We start from the raw sequence: 16569 nt of genomic DNA, 5'->3' as shown, positions 1-16569 counted from the left end.
CTGTCGCAGTACATGAATATAATCATATCGTTATTAATTTCTTTAGATACGCGATTCCATATTATATTAGCAGAAAAGCTTAAAACTACCACTTTTTCACACGCTATTTCACATGTTAGTTAAATACTTTGATGGTTAAAATGTTTAGGGAGAAATGGAATACTGGTGTGTATTTTTCCTTTAAAGTACCGATTCCTGGAATCTGACTGGCTGACACCCTTCTGAAGTGGTTCCATAATATCTGGTATACGGAAAAGAAAGCGTTGATAAAAAAGCCTGGATTCTCATGTATCTGATACAAGTATCTTTTAATACAGTCTTTGCTGTGCTCTTGAGGATCCTTGTGATATTTTGAGCTCTAGTTTCATCATTTTCGTAGTTAGAAATTATGAAATGCCCTGTTAAAAGCAAGGGAGTTTTTATGCCCGTTGAAGTAAAAGAAAATGCCTGACAAAGTAGGGCTTGGACAGATTCCAAGTGCTTCCAAGTGCTTGTACAAATGTGCTAAAGAAATTATACTTTGAGTATACAGCTTGTCCAAAGTCATTCATTATTAATACTACTAGTAATATCTTCGGTAAAGGCTTTGAACCATAAATATTTCTGATAAAGGTAGGTTGTGTACTTTTGTCCAACTGAGCAATCTTGCTGTCATAAAATATACCAACTTTTTAATGACTGATGATTTACATGCTGTAATACACAGTTCAAATTTAAAAGCTCAAATGCTCAAATGCTGTACATGAGAGGTTAAGCTTTATTGGCTTCTCCTGGCGGTTTTACAAGGTGATGCCGGATACTTTCCGGCATGACGTCAAATGACGCGATTAACCCCGTGATACGGCGTGATACCGCGACATGCCCACCGGGGTATGCCGCGAAATACTCCACCCATTTTGAATGGCTGCATCTGTACATTATGATCTTGGAGGAGATCAGATAGAGAGGACAGTAGAGTCTGTGAGCCAGGGACCCAAAGGTCTCTGAGGATGTGTGCCCCATACTCTGGTACCATGATGAGGAGCTGAGTACATCACCACTGCCAATGGAGAGTACTTGCAAGAAATGTGAAAACATTCTCCAGCAGGCTGTGAGGGGTGTGTCTGGAGTGGTGGACACGCCTGTTCATGGGGGGTCACTACCACTGTGATGTCACAGTATCACGGAGAAACATGGTTAGTTTTCTAACTAACCTGGAATCTATATCAATGGTTGTTATGGTCCTCAGTTGGAGAGTTCTTTTTTTCCCTAATTGTTTTCTCTTTTTTCTCTGGGTGCTGCCAATTAATATGTTAAGCAAATGAGGAAGAAGCATTTAAAAGGGGAAAATGAGACTGCAAAAGGGGGAATACTGAGAGATCAGAGATGGTGAATGAGGTTAGTTGAGTGGTGTGTTATAGGGATGGGGGAAAAACATGATGTGTGCTTTTCTTTTATGCTTTTGGTTTGGTTAGTTAGTGTAGATATGAGTAGGACACAGAAGACTTTGTTTTGGTACAGCCTCATTGTTAGACATGACCACCTTTCCGGTTCTAGCCTATTTAGTTGTTTTTTTAGTCAGTTAGTTTGTCGGGTGGGGGGGGTTCTTTTCTTTGTCTTTCCCCTCTCAATTAGAATACAAATGTGCACCTCTGCCTCCCTGTGTTTTTTTTATATAATAAAGTTGATTTGTTTTCTCAAACATAATTGACTCTCTCTCACACATTATAATATTAATTTTAACAGAACTAATGTACAGTACTCAATTGACAATGGAGTCCAACTGTATTAATATTAATGGTATTGATGTGAAATGTACAGATGGAACCCAAGTCTAAAGATTTCCCCTGTGACAAACAAAGTCTGAGGCAGAATTCTGGTTCGTATGGACTCGCTCTCTCTTGACCTGCTGTTTTGTACTGAAGTTCAGTTTCCTGACTTGTACAAAGTGGATACAGTCACATGGTCGATTCCTCTGCCAAAGTTTGATTAAGATTGTTTATTGCTTCACATTTTGATTATGTGTTGTTAGAGTTATAACCTTGCTTGTTTTTGTTTAAATTGTTTATTTTCTTCAAAAGAGAATGTTGTTTTCCTCAACACATATACAATAGCAATCAAAATCTCCAGTTCTCTTACTCCAGTGTTGTTCATTTACATTTTGTATTAATTCCACCATGTGAAGAATAACAACCATAGCTATAACTTTAACAAGACACCATAAAATGTGAAGCAATTTCTATTATGGTTAAAAGTCAAAGTCTCACTCATTCTATTTCCCTATTCCAACCATTGTAGCTCTGAGATGGATAATGACATGATGTTGTATAGTACTGCTGAGCTGGGTGTTGGAGCGAAGACTTGGAAAGAAAGATGTGGATGAGCTGTGCAGATGTTCAGCTGTGCTCCTGTCTTTTTGTCTGCAGGATGAGGAGCTGTGAACTAACAGAGAGATGTTGTGAAGATCTGGCCTCTGCTCTTCAGTCTCAACACTCCAGTCTGAGAGAGCTGGATCTGAGTGTCAATTACCTGGTGAATTCAGGAGTGAAACTGCTGTCTGCAGCTCTGAGGAATCCCAACTGTAAATTAACAACACTGAAGTAAGTGAACACTGGAGATGTATTATTATTGTTTTATTTAGATATGTTAAGACACACAGCATTCCGATTTTCACATGCTTCAAACGTAACACTTAGAAAATACAAAACAAAAAGGATTTTTTGTCTAATGTTATACAAGTTCTTGTCTTTGGGCTCTTTGTAAACATATGGTTACTGAGAGGCTGAAAACACAACCTTTCCCATTTTTTAAAATATATACTGTACAGTATATGTTGTTGATTTATAATTCTAAAGGTACTTTTCTTTAAAATTCATAGAGTCCTTGCAGATTAGAACACTAGGTCTGTCCAGCTTTAACCAGTTTTTTAGTGATTCTCTCCAGTAACGTGAATTATTGGATGCAGAATTTATGCAGATTTTATGAATTTATGCAGATTTGAGATTCCTCAGTTGCTATGGGAGTGCCAGCCTCCCTTTCCATTTGAATCTTACCCTTATCTCTTATATTCCTCCTTTTTTCTAATATTTTATATACATCTGAAAGAATGTAGCTATGGAAGTGAGTTAGGTTTGCAATATTTATCAATTTGTTTATCTCTCATCTTTGAATCTCTTTTGAATCTGGGGTGCTGTCTGTGTGGAGTTTGTATGTTCTCTCCGTGTTTATGTGGTGTTCCAGTTTTCTCCCACAGTCCACAAATGTGCTGGCAGGTTAATAGACTTCTGGGAAAGCTGGCACTGGTGTGAGTGTGTGCCCTTTGATAGACTGGTATCCTTTCCAGGTTTCAGTGCTGCCTTGTGTCCAGTGCTTCCTGGAATAGGCTCTGGGTAACTGTGACCCTGAATTGGATAATTGTTCATTTACAGTGATGTTAATGGATTTCGAATGCTACAATGCATTTATATTAGCCGAGAGTATAAACTTAAGCTCCTGAATAACCATTCCTTATTTAAGTGGTTTAAAGTCAGGGTTCCGTTCTATATGTCTCAAACCCTCAAAATGACTTCACATTACAAATTATTTTCTATGTGTTTAATTTATTAACATTGTAGCAATTTCTTATTTTCATAATACTTTGAGTTATATTAGCAATAAAAGGTAATGTTTTAATACCATAGCAGAGGTCGTCACAGAAAATATTTCATTGGTGTCATTTCCTCTTTCCTCAAAATGAATAATAAGCATTTTAGCTACATCTTCCCCTGTAGTTGTGCCATTCATGTGTCAAAGAGAAATGGCTTGAGCAACATACAGAGCCAAAAAAGTTTGGTGCGGTCTTCTTTGCTTTAAAGGCACACACCTTGTGGATGAATTTTCACCTCGAGCGTTTGCCCACCAGCTAACACACCAGCTAACACAGAAGCAAACTGTATACAAAATGTAAGAATAGTGATTACAAACATTAAATATATACTGTACATACTTGCTTTATACTGTTATACTGTACAGTGTATTAAAACACTCTATGTTCACTACACTGCCCACTAAACCTCTTTCCCACAATTTCAAGAAGGGCAAGGTCACGTAGATGATTCACAGCTGGATACAATTTGATCTAGCAAAAATTCAGATATTTGTCAACATATTTACTAAAATTATCCATCTCAGTAATCTCACTGTGGTAGTCTCACTGTACGCCCCAGTGCTCACTCAATGTTCACACTGCCAGTAAAATAAAAAAACAGTTTCCCACATTGTCACCTTGCACCAAGGGGAGGAAAAGTGCCCGCAATCATTTTTTTCACTGACAGACCAAGTTGTTTAAAACTCCTTCAAAGGGTGTGATGTGTTAACACAAATTCTGCTTAACAGAGACGCTTGTAAGAGCAAGGTGACTTTCTGCTCAGTTGAATAAAGCTACAGTACAGACAAAATTTGCAAGCAGTACATGACTTCTCAAAAGGTAGTTTTGTCTCTCGTGCAAACGCAACAAAGGTTTATTTTTTATAATTCCGAAATTTGAACGGTATACCTCAGGGACTCATTATAGTATTGTAGCGAATACGGTTCACGCAGGAAATCAAAATACCCTCCCCCCCCCCCCGTCCCAGCCGGTTATCACCGCCCACTGTTCCAAAGCCGGATGGTTTCAAAGTACATATGAAATATCTTACTCCAGTTATTAATCCAATCCGTTTTTACTCGTCCGGCTATGTAAAAAATATAGCCAAAAGTATCGTTGTAAAGGTTAAATTCCAAGCTGAAAACAAGATTCAACGTGTTTTCTCTAACTCTTCAGTTTACAGCTTGTCCATGGTCCTTCATTATTCATATTGTAACAAACGGCAGGCATACAGATGGTACAAGCTCAGCGCAGTGACAGTACAGCCCTCTTTCCTCCTCCTTAAAGACTTAAAGAATTGCTTGAATAAAACCTAAATCACAAAACTATCACTTATAATAATTCATCCAGATACACTCACGCCACAGCCAACAACAAGCTATAATAGTGGACTATTTTTATATATTTGGCTATGTAAGAAAAAAAGTAATTCTTTGATTGAGCTTTGAACCACCTGGGTGCAGCCCACTACATGACAGTCCATTGCCTATTACCTCTTTAAGGACAATAATAGATATATTTTTTAATAAACAAACATCAAATGTTTCCAAAATGTCCCCTTGTGATATTTAAGCTGCTTAGTTACACGACTCCATATTAATATTACTATCAAGAGGTATTAAATCAGTATAACTTTTATAAAATTCAAATATTTTAAACATTTACTTAAAAAGTGGTTTTTAACTATCTAAACCATTTCTTACAGCTTTTTAAAGTCACACAATGTTTGAGTTAGGCAGGAACACGTCATTTTATCTTATTTTTTATTTAATTTTTAAAAATAAAAAAATCGTTTGCCCGTCATGATGATAGGCTGTTCTCCACTGTTCTACTGCAGTTGTAAAAAAAAATAATTCCCCCTCCCTTGTTTAACTGAAAGATTTCCATTAAGCTTAAAAAAAAAAACAAATGTCAAAATGCCCAAAATATGTTTTCACAACTCCATATTAATACTACTACCAAGTGGAATTAAATCAGTACAACTTTTTTTTAAAGTAACATCAAGTGGTGTTCTTACTGCTAATTCTTAGAAAAGGATAAAACGTTATAACTTTTTATGAAGTACAGAATATAAACTTAATAATCTTAGAACAAACACGTTAAAACTAGAACCCTTGTAAATTACCAAGTTAAATAATTCAATATTAAAATATTTACGATGAAGGTGGAAGGTTGTGTACTTTTGTCCAACTGAGCAATCTTGCTTTCATAAAATATACCAACTTTTTGTTAATGATTAACATGCTGTAATACACAATTTAAAATTATTAAAAATCTAAAGAGTATACAACTTAAATTCTTAACTGGAAAAAGATTGTCCCTCAGCAGTGACTGAGATTCGCAATTGGGCATTTTCTGGCGCCAGCTCAAATGCTGTACATGAGATGTTAAGCTTCTTTAGCTCCACCTGGCAGTTTTACAAGGTGCTTCCAGATACAATTATCATATTTCAGTTTGCATGCGGAATGATGCGCCATGCCCACTGTGTTTTGACGCAGCGTACTCGGCGCATTTTGAATGGCTGGATCTGTATATTAAAGGGGAACTGCGATGCATTTCAAATCATAAGGAAACTACCACGTACAAGATAACTTGTAAAGTGTCAATGTATGTGTAGTGCCATATTGCCATCACTGTCTATGATTCAGATTGAGGCATGCTCCAGGCCAAGTCAATTTTGCTACTATGTTAATTCTAAATAATTTCATGAAACCGATACATACAAGACAACATGATTAAGTTTCTTTTAAGTTTTGCAAAAAAAGAAACCTGACAACCAACTAAAACACACTCATTTTTATTTTCATTTCTTGTTCACTTGCAATAACTAGTGAGCAGGAAGGGCAGGGTTTATGGCGCAATTTGCACAAAATCTTCCTCTTGCCCTTGGTGAGACCAGCTGATTCTCATCTGCCTTCGACAACATGGCAACCATGCAGTACTTCCACAGAGTTCATGATTGTGTAATTAATTTTAAATTAGACATTTTGAGATACTATCAGTTTATTTTGTTACGGATATTTAAAACCCAGTCTAAGAATTTGGGACTGCAGTTCCCCTTTTAGATGGTGTGGATCAATATTGCAGGTGGGATCATGATTTTGATTGGGAGCAAGTGGGATTTAGTTCAAGACAGGGCATCACATTCAGACACATCTTTCTAAAGTCCTCCTCATCTCAGTGTGTCTCACCTTGCCCAGCAATAAAACTGTGATGAGAAATATAAGATCCTTGATCTTGTAAGAAAAGCTTCCCCTCTCATTTCCTTGTCTGACATGTTTAATCCTGCTCCTCACTCTCTTGCTCATCTTTTACTTTGTCCCTTTCTTTCTCTTGTCTGTTGTCCATCTGGCTCAATCATTCTCTGACAGTATCTGCCAAACATAACAACAAACAAACATAATCTGCCAGGTGTTTGTCCATTTATTTCTATCTAATGTTTTATCATTTTGTTTGATGATTCCAGTGTTTGCTAATCCAACTAATTTGGTATGAAGAGATCATTGGTATAAATTAAGTAGAGCAGTGGTCCTAGTACAGATCTCTGTGGTACTCCAATAATTAAATCACCGCAGTTTAACTCATATCTTATCTCCTTTTTCTATTTATTGAATAATTCTCAATAAAAACACACATTCTCTTTGCCTGTAATTTGAGAATTAATATTTTATATTGAACTTTATTAAAAATCTTCTGAAAATGTAAATACACAGTATCACACAGCCAGAGGGCGCTCCTTCTCTGTCCTGTCCCTAGTTTCCGGTCTGCTGTCCTTCCTGTCCCTCTCTTTCCCTTGGGCTATATATTTCCGGGTCTTGCACTCTGTCCTCGCTCAGCATTGACGTTCGGATGTCCTGAGACCCGCCTAGCACCGGGGCGCCCCACGTCCGCTCCCTGAGGGCATAGGTTTCTATACGGCATTCCTGAACTCTTTGCACTAATGAGCCCGGGCCTTTTTCCCGTCTTGCCGCTACGCACATGGGTCTTTTTCCGCTCTCCTGCTCCCAACGGTTAGTCCCTTTGGACATCCGTGACAGCCAGTATGTCTGGACTATGAGAGGAAATCAGATCACCTGAGGAAACCCATGATTTGCATAAATTAATTTTGAAAACCACTGAGACATCTGGTGCTCCTGGGTTATTTCTGAAAAAAGATACAAAAAGCATGCTAACCAGTGTGCCAGCCTATTCTTTAGGTAATGCAATTATATTTTATAAACAGTAAAATTGTTCAACATTGTTATCAATGATTGTTTAGTTAGAAAAATATTTCAAATTATATTTTAACCTATTATATTTTACCCTCATTTTTCTTTATTGTTAAATTTGGAATTTTACTTATTTTCTGAGAGTCAGATTAAATGTAATTTGAACAAAGTCCTGTAAATTATTTTTAAGGGCAACAATTTATCACAGTAATATTGTTTATTTTAAAAGTTGATTACTAATACGTTATACTAACACCTGCCTTTCTTATTTAGATGTCTATTAAATATTGTGACAACACATTCAGAAATACAATCAAGAATCACTTGTGGTATTTGTAAAAATGAAACTTTTATAAAATGTATTAAAAATCTTAAAATTGATTAAAATGTATAATTTTGCCATGTGTAATGTCACGAGGAAGTACAATAAGCACCTGATTTGTTTAACGACAGTCTAAAAAAAATAACTGGTGAAAAATGCCAATTAAAAATGTTGAAGTTAAAAGAAATTATTTACATTGCTTGAATAATTTTAGACAGATGCGCTCGGTGCTGTAAGTGCTCAAGCCTGCAGATGGCTCATTCTGTCTTGCTGAGCTCCACGCCTCCTCTCTTTTTCAGTGCCGCCTCTTCTCTGACGGAGCTCAGTGGGCGGTGCGCTATTTTCTCAGTGACCTGCTGATTTGCTTCACACCACAAGAAGACAGGAGAACGGGATTTTTCCCATGCGAAATGCGTGTTGTGTTTACAAAATTAAAGTGTTTAAAAATTTGAAAAAAAAACTTACATCATACAGGTGAAGAAAAATCACCTGTCACATAAAAAGTGTTTTTTATAGCTCTTAAAGTCATGCAATGTCTGAGTTAGAAAGGGACATGTCATTGTATTTTATTTTTGATTTTCTTTAAAAAAATAAAAGCATCAGTTGCCCATCCTGCCGTACAGTATTACAGTATGTTACATTTTTTACATTTTTGAGAGACTTCAGAACACTTCCACTAATGCAAAAAAATGTAGCTATTGAGCACAGAACATCTTTCTTCCGTCAAAAGAATTTCATATGTAGTTTATTGTTATCTGAGTAAAAACAAAATACAGAAAGTTTCTCAAATTAAACACAAACAGAGATTGTGTTATTCTGCTTTATATGGTCAGGTGTTTTGCATACATGCAATAGCCTTTAAATAGTAATTCTTGCGTTATGAACTCGCTACACCTGGGGTCTGCTTTATTCAAACAAAGGTTTATAAAAATGCAACAAGGTACCAGATATTGTAAAAGTTGTGAACATTTTCAAAAACCACGATCTTTAAAATGCCTGTTGTTTGAAGGCTCTATGTCATTTGTTTGCAAAGTTAATAATAATAATATCACTTTATTAACCTTTTACAATTTCTTGCATTAGGAATTGTCTTTTTACATACCCAAGCTTGCTCTCCATGAGACACACCAACACACACAGATAGGGAGAGAGCCTGGGGTCGGAGCACAGGGTCTGCCATTGTATGGCACCCCTGGAGCAGTTGGGGTTAAGGGCCTTGCTCAGGGGCCCAATGGAATAGGATTCCTCTGCCAGCTGCAGGACACAAACCAGCAACATTCTAGCCACAGATGCAGATCCTTAGCCACAGAGCCACCGCTCCACCCCGTTTTACATCTGTAGCATTGTGTCTCATAAATAAGCGTTGAAATAAGAAAGCGAAGGTTATGAAAACTGGAGAAAACAAATGACCCTGAAAAAAATACAAGAACTTTGAAATTATTCTTTATTATTAATAATAAATTATTATTGTTAATAATGATCAGACATGTTATTATAGTTCAGTTTCAGTGGTCTTTTTAATACCACTTTGTTATTCTCGATTATAATTATAATACATATAATTTCATTTTAATGCTTGTTGTAAAGGCTTGTTTTAAATTGCCCCAATGGAACAATAAAGTATTTTGAATTGAACTGAATTAAACCAGTTGAACTGTTTTATTCTCCCACTGTTGACAGTTTTCACCTGCTCATTCATGTTTTTATTAATATCATTTAACATTGAACAAATGACTCTTTGTGAGTCAGTATAGTGTACACAATATTTAGGATTTTATTTTTTAAAAGGGAGTTTGTTTGTTTGTTTGTTAAAAGAAAGACTTGTACCCTAAGCAAGAATCAAACACAGACTTCTGGGGGGAAGAGGAGCTCTCCAAACCCATTGGTCCAACACACCACTTGGAAAGACAGCTGAAACAGACAGGTCAGAATGTTTCCAAAGTAATCACAAGTCAATAAGTCGATGCAGATTTTTACAAAGAATGTGGAATACAGTAATACTACCAGCTATATAAATATGTTGTATTTAGATCCTAAATTAATATTGTTATTAATGTCTTTTGTTGTGTGATTCCATTTTATATTAAGCAGATTCTAAAAAGTACATTTTTTATTGAAATAACGACAGCAAGTATTCATAGAACAGGTTAAAACATTATAACTTTTCATGACAGGCCTTCTGCACAGCACCTTGGTAACAGGAAGTGATGCGGCAAATGGTCACATGACCACTACCAGGAGGCTGGTGACAACTGATGTTTTTTTTTGTTGTTGTTGTTGATTTGTGTGTGACAATTCAAATGGGATGCACATGAAAGTTTTTATATAAAAAAATATATTTTTTTGTATATAAACTTAATATATTGTAGTCAGAATGAGCATGTCAGAACCTTTTCAAAACAACCACAGTAAGTGACCGAATTAAAGAGTTTGATGCATAAAATGTTGATGAAGGAAGCGCAATACTGTTGTAAATTTATTTAAGCTACCACTATCAGTCAAATACAGTATATACCATATACTACAGTTTATAATATAATTTTGTTTATATGTACATGATATTCAGAGATGCTATGCTCCTGTTATTTTTATGCTCAGCTACAAAAATGCCCCTTTAGTTAAAGTAAAATTCCTTATTAATATTCCATATTAAGCAGATTTAAACATGCACTTTTGAGAGATTAAAAGAAGCTATCATTTTCACTAACATCTAACAAGTGCATCTAACAACAGCACAAGTGCCACCTGTCGATCATCTTGGGCCAGTGAATCACATGCCACGGTAAAGAGCAGCCCCTCTAACACATTCTGAATGGCTACATCTGTAGTTAGCTGCATTAATGAAATTTCTAATGTAAACATTGAACAGATACTCACCCAGTGCAACATTCTGGCTTGGCCATTCTGTGGAGAGTTTGAAAAGTCCCACAGAGAGGAAACATATTGTTGCTGTTCTTACTTCTTCATCCCAAATGGACAATTACAAGCAAACAGATATGCTGTCTTTTTTGTGTGCAGATATATATTTTTCTTCACCTCCCTTTTTGGACTGCTCTATACATCTCCTGATGCTCTCCGTAGTCCATAGTGGCAACGACTGCTGCTGTTGGGCAGGCATTGATGTCAACAGCTTTCATCAGATGTTTCAGCCCTTTATCCAGCTATCTGAGCTGGTACCTGCAGAAACCTGGTCAGGCTCCACAACTCCTGGTTTATCATGGAACAACCCATCAGTCTGGGGTTCCTGATCGATTCGCTGACAGTGGGTCTGGAATAGCCTTTCCACTGACAATCACTGGAGCCAAAGCTGAAGATGCAGGAGATTATTACTGTCAGCAGAGATATAGCTACCCTTTCACAGTGATACACATCTGTACAAAAATCTCTACAGGAGCTCTATAGGAGCTCAGCAGGATCCGCAGAGGTCTGAGACTGAGAACAGGTGCTGAGCTGCAACAATTGAACTCAACAGAGATGGGTTTGTACATCATTTATATACTGTATGTATTGTGTACTAAACACACAGAAGGAATGTGTAGATACTCTTATGTCATTAAACCTAAAAGGCTATGAAGTTTCTTAATCATTTTTAAATATTGTGTTATGAAGACATAGGGAAAATGTGTACATTTATGTAAGTATTAAACTTAATAGGCTATGAAACAGAAAATTACAAATACAGTCTATTAACATTGTAACTAATAAATACAATTAGATAAAATATATCATTGTTTTCATAACTAAATTGCCTTTTTTTTCTATATTGTGATATTTATTCATTATTATTATTTCAAATATAATACAATCCACTAAAGATCTAAAGACTGCTTCTGCTTCTGTTAAAGCAGAAGAATTGGTATCTAAATGTCATGTGAGACACTGGGGATCTGGATGTTGTTCATTCAGATATGATGATCATCAAATAGAATCACAACAAAAACTGCAGTTATGAATATTGACCACAAGGGGAGACAGAACAGGTCATCACTGTCTCCACTGTAGTCATAATCAAAATTGTAACATTTCATTCTGACTAAACCCTAGTTGAAAGTAACTCCATGCAGTTTCTGCAAAATTTGACACTGTAAAAAACACTATCCTTTACCTTCCAGGTGAGCTCTCGGTAGCTTCTAGGTGCTGTCAGTGTACAATTTAATAGGCTATCCATACACTCAAATTATCATTGGTATGTTATAATTATGAGATAATTGACTATCTTGTAATAATTAGATACTTTACTATCTCACAGTTAGAAGATAATTATTTTGGAATTACAAAATACTACATTATATGATTTTTTTTTCCTTTATGTGAGCAATGTGCTCCCATAGTTTCCTCCCTCTATCAAAGTCTTTAAGCACATATATTGGGGCAGCTGCCAATCAACACTGATTGAAAGACACACTATTGACCCAGGCGCCTCTCACTTTCCACACAATAAGAGCTGGTGTGTTGAAGTGTGTGGTGTTGCAGAAGAGGAAACAAAGGAGTGACAGAGCTCCACCACACCTGCAAACCTGGAAAACCACATACTGCAGTTCTCAAACAACCTTGAAACACCTTTGTATTCTCTAGAACCTTGGTTCTCAAACTGTGGTACGCGTACCACTGCTGGTACACGGAGCACCCCCAGTTGCTATGCCAGATGACTGTGGAAATTTGTTGTGTGCACTGAAAACCTGAGACGGGTTTTCATATTTTGCATTTTAATAAAATTAATTTATGTGTCAAATATGAAGCCTACATACAGTACTATGATACAGCACACGCTAATACGTGAGTGGACACAAGAGCTACTATGGAATTCTATAACATTGTATAGTAATGCGTGCTATGAATGTAAGTGACCAATTGTATTTAAAAAAAGTTATCTTCAGCAAATAGGGAGGTAGGAGAATGTGCATGGTTTTGGAACACTGCCAATCTTGCGAGCACAGAAAAGCATGATAGATAGAAAAATATTTAAGGACTGTTCTAGGTTAATTTGAGAAAAATACACCAAACGTCTTTGTGTTTCGCTCCCATGCGCATGAAATAAAAACTTATTTTAACTTCTGAGATGGACTCCTGAAATGGAAATGGGGGAAAATGCAAGCTTGAGGATTGCTAAAGCAGATATGCCCCACACTATTTATGAAGAACTTTGTTTACCATTGGTAAAAGAGCTGACACGTATTATATGTAGAGAACAAGCTGCTAAACAACTCGACCTGCTGCCACTTTTGAATGACACAGTCACTCGTAGAATTATTGATATGGCATAAAGTATGCTGATAGAGTGCGTTAAGATGAGCAGATGCTATTCACTGCAATTAGATGAGTCTGTAGATGTCGTTTAGTTGGCCAATTGCTCGTTTTACGTTAGATACGAGTTTGATGTCATGTCCCATTAGGACGTTTTGTTTCTTTTACCAACAGGAACTGCAGGAGAGCACATATTTCAGCTTCTGAATGAATTTATCAAAGAGAATGGCATCGACTTGAAAAAATGTGTCATAGTTTGTACAGATGGTGCTAGAGCGATAACAGGCAGACACAGCTGTGTAGTTGCACTAATTAGAGAGGTTGCTCCAGATATGAAGTGGACGCACTGCAGCATCCACCGCTAGGCCTTGCCCGTCAAGAAAATGCCTGAGGATTTAAAATCTGTTAGACTCTGTTGTCAAATTTGTGAATTGTATCAAGGCTCAACCAATGAAGTCTGCTTTGCTCAACTAAACAGGCTCACCCCTCTCACTGAAATGGTAAGTGCTCAGTGCTATATTTATTACAGATGCAGCCATTCAAAGTGCACGGCACAGACACGTACCAGAGGTAATTGGCTACGGCCTCGCGCATTGTGACGCGCGATGATGCAAAATACCGCGGTACGTGATTGGTTGACCGACAGGGGCACTTGTGGTCCGTTGGTCGGTTGTAGAAAGATTTAAATGACTTTAATGTGCCCGTTTTAGTATTGAATATTTATATGGAATTCTACCACTGAAGGGAAATCTTAGTAGCTGACCATAAAAAGAATAGGAGCATACTGTAACGCGTGTGAAGGCCATAAACGATATTAATTTTGGAACATAGACATACAGTATATGGCTGGTCTCGGTACTTTAAAGAAAAAATACACACCAGTATTCCATTTCTCCCTAAACATTTTAAGCATCGAAGTCTTTAACCAACGTGAAACCAGAGTCAACAAGCATACTTTTAGAATTTGAGTAAAAGGCAATATAATATGGAATCGCGTATCTAAAGAAATTAATAATGATATAATTATATTCATGTACTGCAACACAAGAATAGTACACGCTGTACGATGTCTGTTGATAATGTTTCTGTAGGGCTTTTACAACACTCCTCATGTGACCTTGCTAGTGGTGCTGTGGGTTAGCTTCCTGACTCACCTGTTGGGTGTTCAAATCCAGCTAGAGCCATGACTTTTTTTTTTTAACAAACATTTCTTTGAAAAAATAAAACTTTTCCCTGGCTCAGAGATTAAATAAAACTTCACTCGCACCAAACAAATTTATATTTCTAAATATCACAACATGATCTAATTTAAGTCATTTTAATAACAATGAATAGTCACCTATGCGTTACAATATAAACATTTATATTGATTTAAATCGCGTTTTGATTTAAATCGCAAACACGTGTTTAAATATATGTGTTTTTTGATTCACAATCAGACAAATGCAACATAAATTGATATCTTTGTCTTCTAAGTATCTTAATAAACTTTCAGCATAGCTTTCTCCCCGTTTAGATTTATTTTTCTTGGGATCTTGGGATCAAACGTGGAAAGATTAGATTGTAATCGTTTTTATTTTTTAAATACAGGGTAAAAAGTGTAATCTATGCTAAAAAGTTGTACACCACCTGCTATAAAGATACATATTGTAATACTTTCGGGTTCGGATAGGACAGACACAAGAACTCAGACTTGTGGAGTTAAAGCAAGTTAAAGCCTTGATTTTATATATCACCTTTAAAAGTGGCATATCAAAGCAATACAGTAGATGTAAAAACAGTTAAAAGGACCACAGATTACAAAGTAAATACCCAACACTGATTGTACCCATCTGTCATGCTAATAAAGCACCTTGAATTGAATTGAATTGAATTGAGAGAGAGAGTGGGGGAGGGTGAGCGAGAGAGCTTTTATTCACTCATAATCTGAATCTGAAATCTAAACGGGGAGAAAGCTATGCTGAAAGTTTATTAAGATATTTAGAAGACAAAGATATCAATTTATGTTGCATTTGTCTGGTTGTGAATAAAAAAATACATATTTAAACGCGTTTGCGATTTAAATCAAAACGTGATTTAAATCAATATAAATATTTATATTGAAACGCATAGGTGACTATTCATTGTTATTAAAATGACAAATTCGATCATATTGTGATATTTAGAAATATAAATTTGTTTGGTGCCAGTGAAGTTTTATTTAATCTCTGAACCAGGGAAACGTTTTATTTTTTCAAAGAAATGTTTGTTAAAAGAAGAAGTCATGACTCCAGCGGGATTCGCACACCCAGCGTGTGACGCGGGAGTCCGGAACCTAACCCACGGCACCACCAACAAGGTCACATGAGGTGTGTTGAAAAAGCCCTACAAAACATTATCAACAGATATCGTACAGCGTGTACAATTCTTGTGTTGCGGTACATGAATAAAATTATATCGTTATTAATTTCTTTAGAAATGCAATTCCATACTATATTCCCTTTTAATCAAATTCTAAAAGTATGCTTGTTGACTCCGGTATCACGTTAGTTAAAGACTTCGATGCTTAAAATGTTTAGGGAGAACTGGAATACTGGTGTGTATGTTGTTTTTAAAGTACCGAGACCAACCATATACTGTATGTTTATGTTCCAAAATTAATATCGTTTATGGCCTTCACACGCGTTACAGTATGCTCCTATTCTTTTTATGGTCAGCTACTAAGATTTCCCTTCAGTGGTAAAATTCCATATAAATATTCAATACTAAAACGGGCACAGTAAAGACATTTAAATCTTTCTACAACTGACCAACGCACCACGAGTGCCCCTGTCGGTCAACCAATCGTGTACCGCGGTATTTTGCATCAACGCACGTCACGATGCGGGAGGCCGTAGCCAATTACCTCCGGTACATGTCTGTGCTGTGCACTTTGAATGGCTGCATCTGTATATTAATTCAATAGAATTACCTTTAGGTTTTTAAAATGTTTAATGTTAATATACACCTAAATAAAAATGAATAAAGCTTATTATTCAATGGTACCAGCTTCACCTGGGAAAAACTGGGAATGTCTCACTGAATACAGTTTCCTTCCATGTGAGTTTTTGTTTGTACAAGATTTAGTAATTCCCACCTTTTGTTCATGAAAACAAGCTTGTTATCATTCTTACGATCTGGGCTCAAGTAAAAGATTACAGAGATTCTTATTT

At 36.4% G+C, this 16569-nt stretch overlaps 1 protein-coding gene across 1 annotated transcript in view; it reads left to right on the top strand.

Moving 5' to 3' along the window:
- LOC148646745 (NACHT, LRR and PYD domains-containing protein 3-like) overlaps nucleotides 1–16569 on the top strand; it is a 2700574-nt gene that overhangs the window by 74777 nt on the left and 2609228 nt on the right. The window contains exon 2 of the mRNA XM_088608537.1: nucleotides 2406–2579. Within this exon, the coding sequence (XP_088464663.1) occupies nucleotides 2406–2579 (174 nt within the window). The remainder of the gene's footprint in view (nucleotides 1–2405; nucleotides 2580–16569) is intronic.

The sequence above is a fragment of the Lepisosteus platostomus genome, chromosome 16, assembly GCF_059453375.1.
Source record: "Lepisosteus platostomus isolate fLepPlt1 chromosome 16, fLepPlt1.hap1, whole genome shotgun sequence".
NCBI lineage: Eukaryota > Metazoa > Chordata > Actinopteri > Semionotiformes > Lepisosteidae > Lepisosteus > Lepisosteus platostomus.
The sequence above is the reverse complement of the archived record's forward strand: the minus strand, read 5'-3'. Positions and strand labels throughout refer to the sequence as shown.